The 2361-nt window shown below is 35.7% G+C and overlaps 1 protein-coding gene across 1 annotated transcript in view; it reads right to left on the bottom strand.

Annotated features, from left to right (window-relative positions):
* Positions 1-199: 199 nt before the first annotated feature.
* LOC106101857 (4-coumarate--CoA ligase 1-like) overlaps positions 200-2361 on the bottom strand; it is a 5774-nt gene continuing 3612 nt past the window's right edge. Inside the window, exons 7-9 of the mRNA XM_013281198.1 lie at positions 2038-2256; positions 984-1154; positions 200-625 (exon numbers count right to left, since the gene is read on the bottom strand). Of these exons, the coding sequence (XP_013136652.1) occupies positions 497-625; positions 984-1154; positions 2038-2256 (519 nt within the window). The 3' untranslated portion in view covers positions 200-496. The remainder of the gene's footprint in view (positions 626-983; positions 1155-2037; positions 2257-2361) is intronic.

Raw genomic sequence — 2361 nt, 5'->3', positions numbered from 1 at the left:
AAATGACATGACATGACAAACCTTGGGAATTTTGCTTCCTTGATGTTGGCAACAACTTATGGTCTCTTTCCCGAATTAGGGTTTTTATCCAAAATATTTACCCCCTAAGTTTAATGGCGTGAAAATATATAGCCTAAAGCGTGACGTAAGTGTAGGGCTTTTAAATAAAAAAAGAATTATTAAAAAATATGCTGTAATTGCTGAAATCTTAGGCAAAAAAGAAGTGTGTGTTTACGCTTTATTATATATAGTTTAGATATAAACTTTAAATATCTTCCTGTCAAAAGTGTTCTGCAAACTTTCAATCCAGCAATTTCCATTGTATAGTGCAAATACTTTTTGATAAGGCTAGTTGAATATTGGAAAACAAAGGCATTGATATTTTAAACCAAGGCGAGTGATAAAATTATTAAAGTTGTCAATAATAATTACAGAAAATTGAAATATTAAAACTTTTAAAATAATCCCGAAGTTATTCTAAAAATAGTTATATATATTAATGTAAAGTATTTTTCTCATTCTGAAGTATCTCTCGTAGATGTTTTCGCAATATTTTTCCGCTCGGATTCCGAGGTATTTCTTCAACAAATCGCACACCGCCTCTTAGATGTTTTGGGTTTGACAACTGCAATAAAAGATTGTTCATTGATTAAATAAGTAGGTACCTAATTATTTTAAATCTAATAGATTTGCTCGTAAATCAAAATGTTTTTTTTTATTTAGAGGTTCAAAAACCTATCATGACATACTTCGTAGCAAAATGTACAACTACAATTGTGATTAGGTTCCAAAAATTATAAAATTTGAGGTCTATTAATTTCTTTCTCTGACATCTATCAATATCCATACTAAGATTATAAAGACGAAATATGTAACTCAAAAACCGCTGGGCAGATTTCAAAAATCCTTTCATGTTAGTTACGTTATCAATTAGTTGTAATTATGCAACGAATTTTAAGTTCGTTTATGTTAATAATACACACCCGATCAGCGACAAACTTCTGCAATTCTGCCTCATTGAGGCAAGCACCGGGTTGAGGCACCACAAAGGCAAGAGGCACCTCACCTGCCAATGCATCCGGCAGCCCCACCACACCAACATCACGTACGCCTTCGTGCTGCAGCAATAGCGTCTCTATCTCCGCCGGTGGAACCTTGTGTTGTAGAATTAAGAATGTTTGTACTTTTATTACTTCATACAGCAACATCTAATCATTAAGAGATCACATTTAAAGGCCTCATTATAAGATCACAGTTAATTCCCAATAACGCACACTAACCTATCTTAAGTTAGGGGAGACAATTCTTGAGCGTGAAATATGCATTTCCCTCTATAAAAAATGAGTTCTAAGCCGTAGTCTCCCACACTAACCCATTGCATGTTGATTGTCTTATTTAAGAGCCAATAATCTACTAACTTTAGCAAACGAAACTTACTTCGTGCGGAATAAACATTTTTTAAATCAGTCTACACTCTATTTTACAAAGCAAGTCTGTGTTAAATTGTATCAGTGGTAGTGTAGTCTTTAACAGTGGTAGTGCCCGCTTTAACATCTTAGCACGAATGGGCCGGTACGCCCGGTGTAATACCACGACCACACAGAAGACAGGCGTGAAATGGAAGTAATTCCGTGTTTCGTCTGATGAGTGTGGTGCCGGAGGCCTAATTTAAGTCCCTTTCTCTTTACCACCCTTTTCTTATAAGGAGAGGATGGGAATAGGAAGTGGATTTGACGGAGGAGGAGATACATAGGAAGGGGAGATATCCTCTTTATGTGCGTCTCCTCCTCTGTCGGATAAGGGTAGGCAACGCATCTGCAATTGCGGGTGTCTATGGGCAGCGGTCGCTTCGCCATTTTGGCGGATTCAGGTGACCGCTTGCTCGTTTGCCACCTTATGTTATAAAAAAAAAAAATCCAGACATCTTTAGCAGTTTCGGAATTACCCGCTATGAAACATCCACACATCTACACTTTCGCATTAACATTAGTAAGGTGAGTTTTCCTTCAAAATGTTGTTTTTTTCTAAAGATCTTACCTGGTAACCTTTATATTTGATTAATTCTTTCAATCTGTCCATAATAAACAAATATTTCTCATCATCATAATATCCGATGTCGCCAGTTTTGAAGAAGCCGTCATCAAGATCTTCACTTAAGTCTTTTCCTATGTAACCTTTCATTAGCGTTGCGCTTTTGAAACAGATTTCTCCCGTTTCAAAGGGACCTAACGGCCTTCTTGTTTCTACATCTGCAATCTGTAATAAAAATAGTTAAAGCGATTACTACTTTCTATTACGTTAATAAACGTGAACAATGATCAAATAAAGATCGATCTCTTTGTTTTTTTTTTTTTTTTTTTT

Source organism: Papilio polytes, unplaced genomic scaffold (assembly GCF_000836215.1).
Source record: "Papilio polytes unplaced genomic scaffold, Ppol_1.0 DF823935.1, whole genome shotgun sequence".
NCBI classification, from domain to species: domain Eukaryota; kingdom Metazoa; phylum Arthropoda; class Insecta; order Lepidoptera; family Papilionidae; genus Papilio; species Papilio polytes.
Note: the sequence above shows the minus strand (reverse complement) of the source record. Positions and strands in the feature narration are given on the sequence as shown.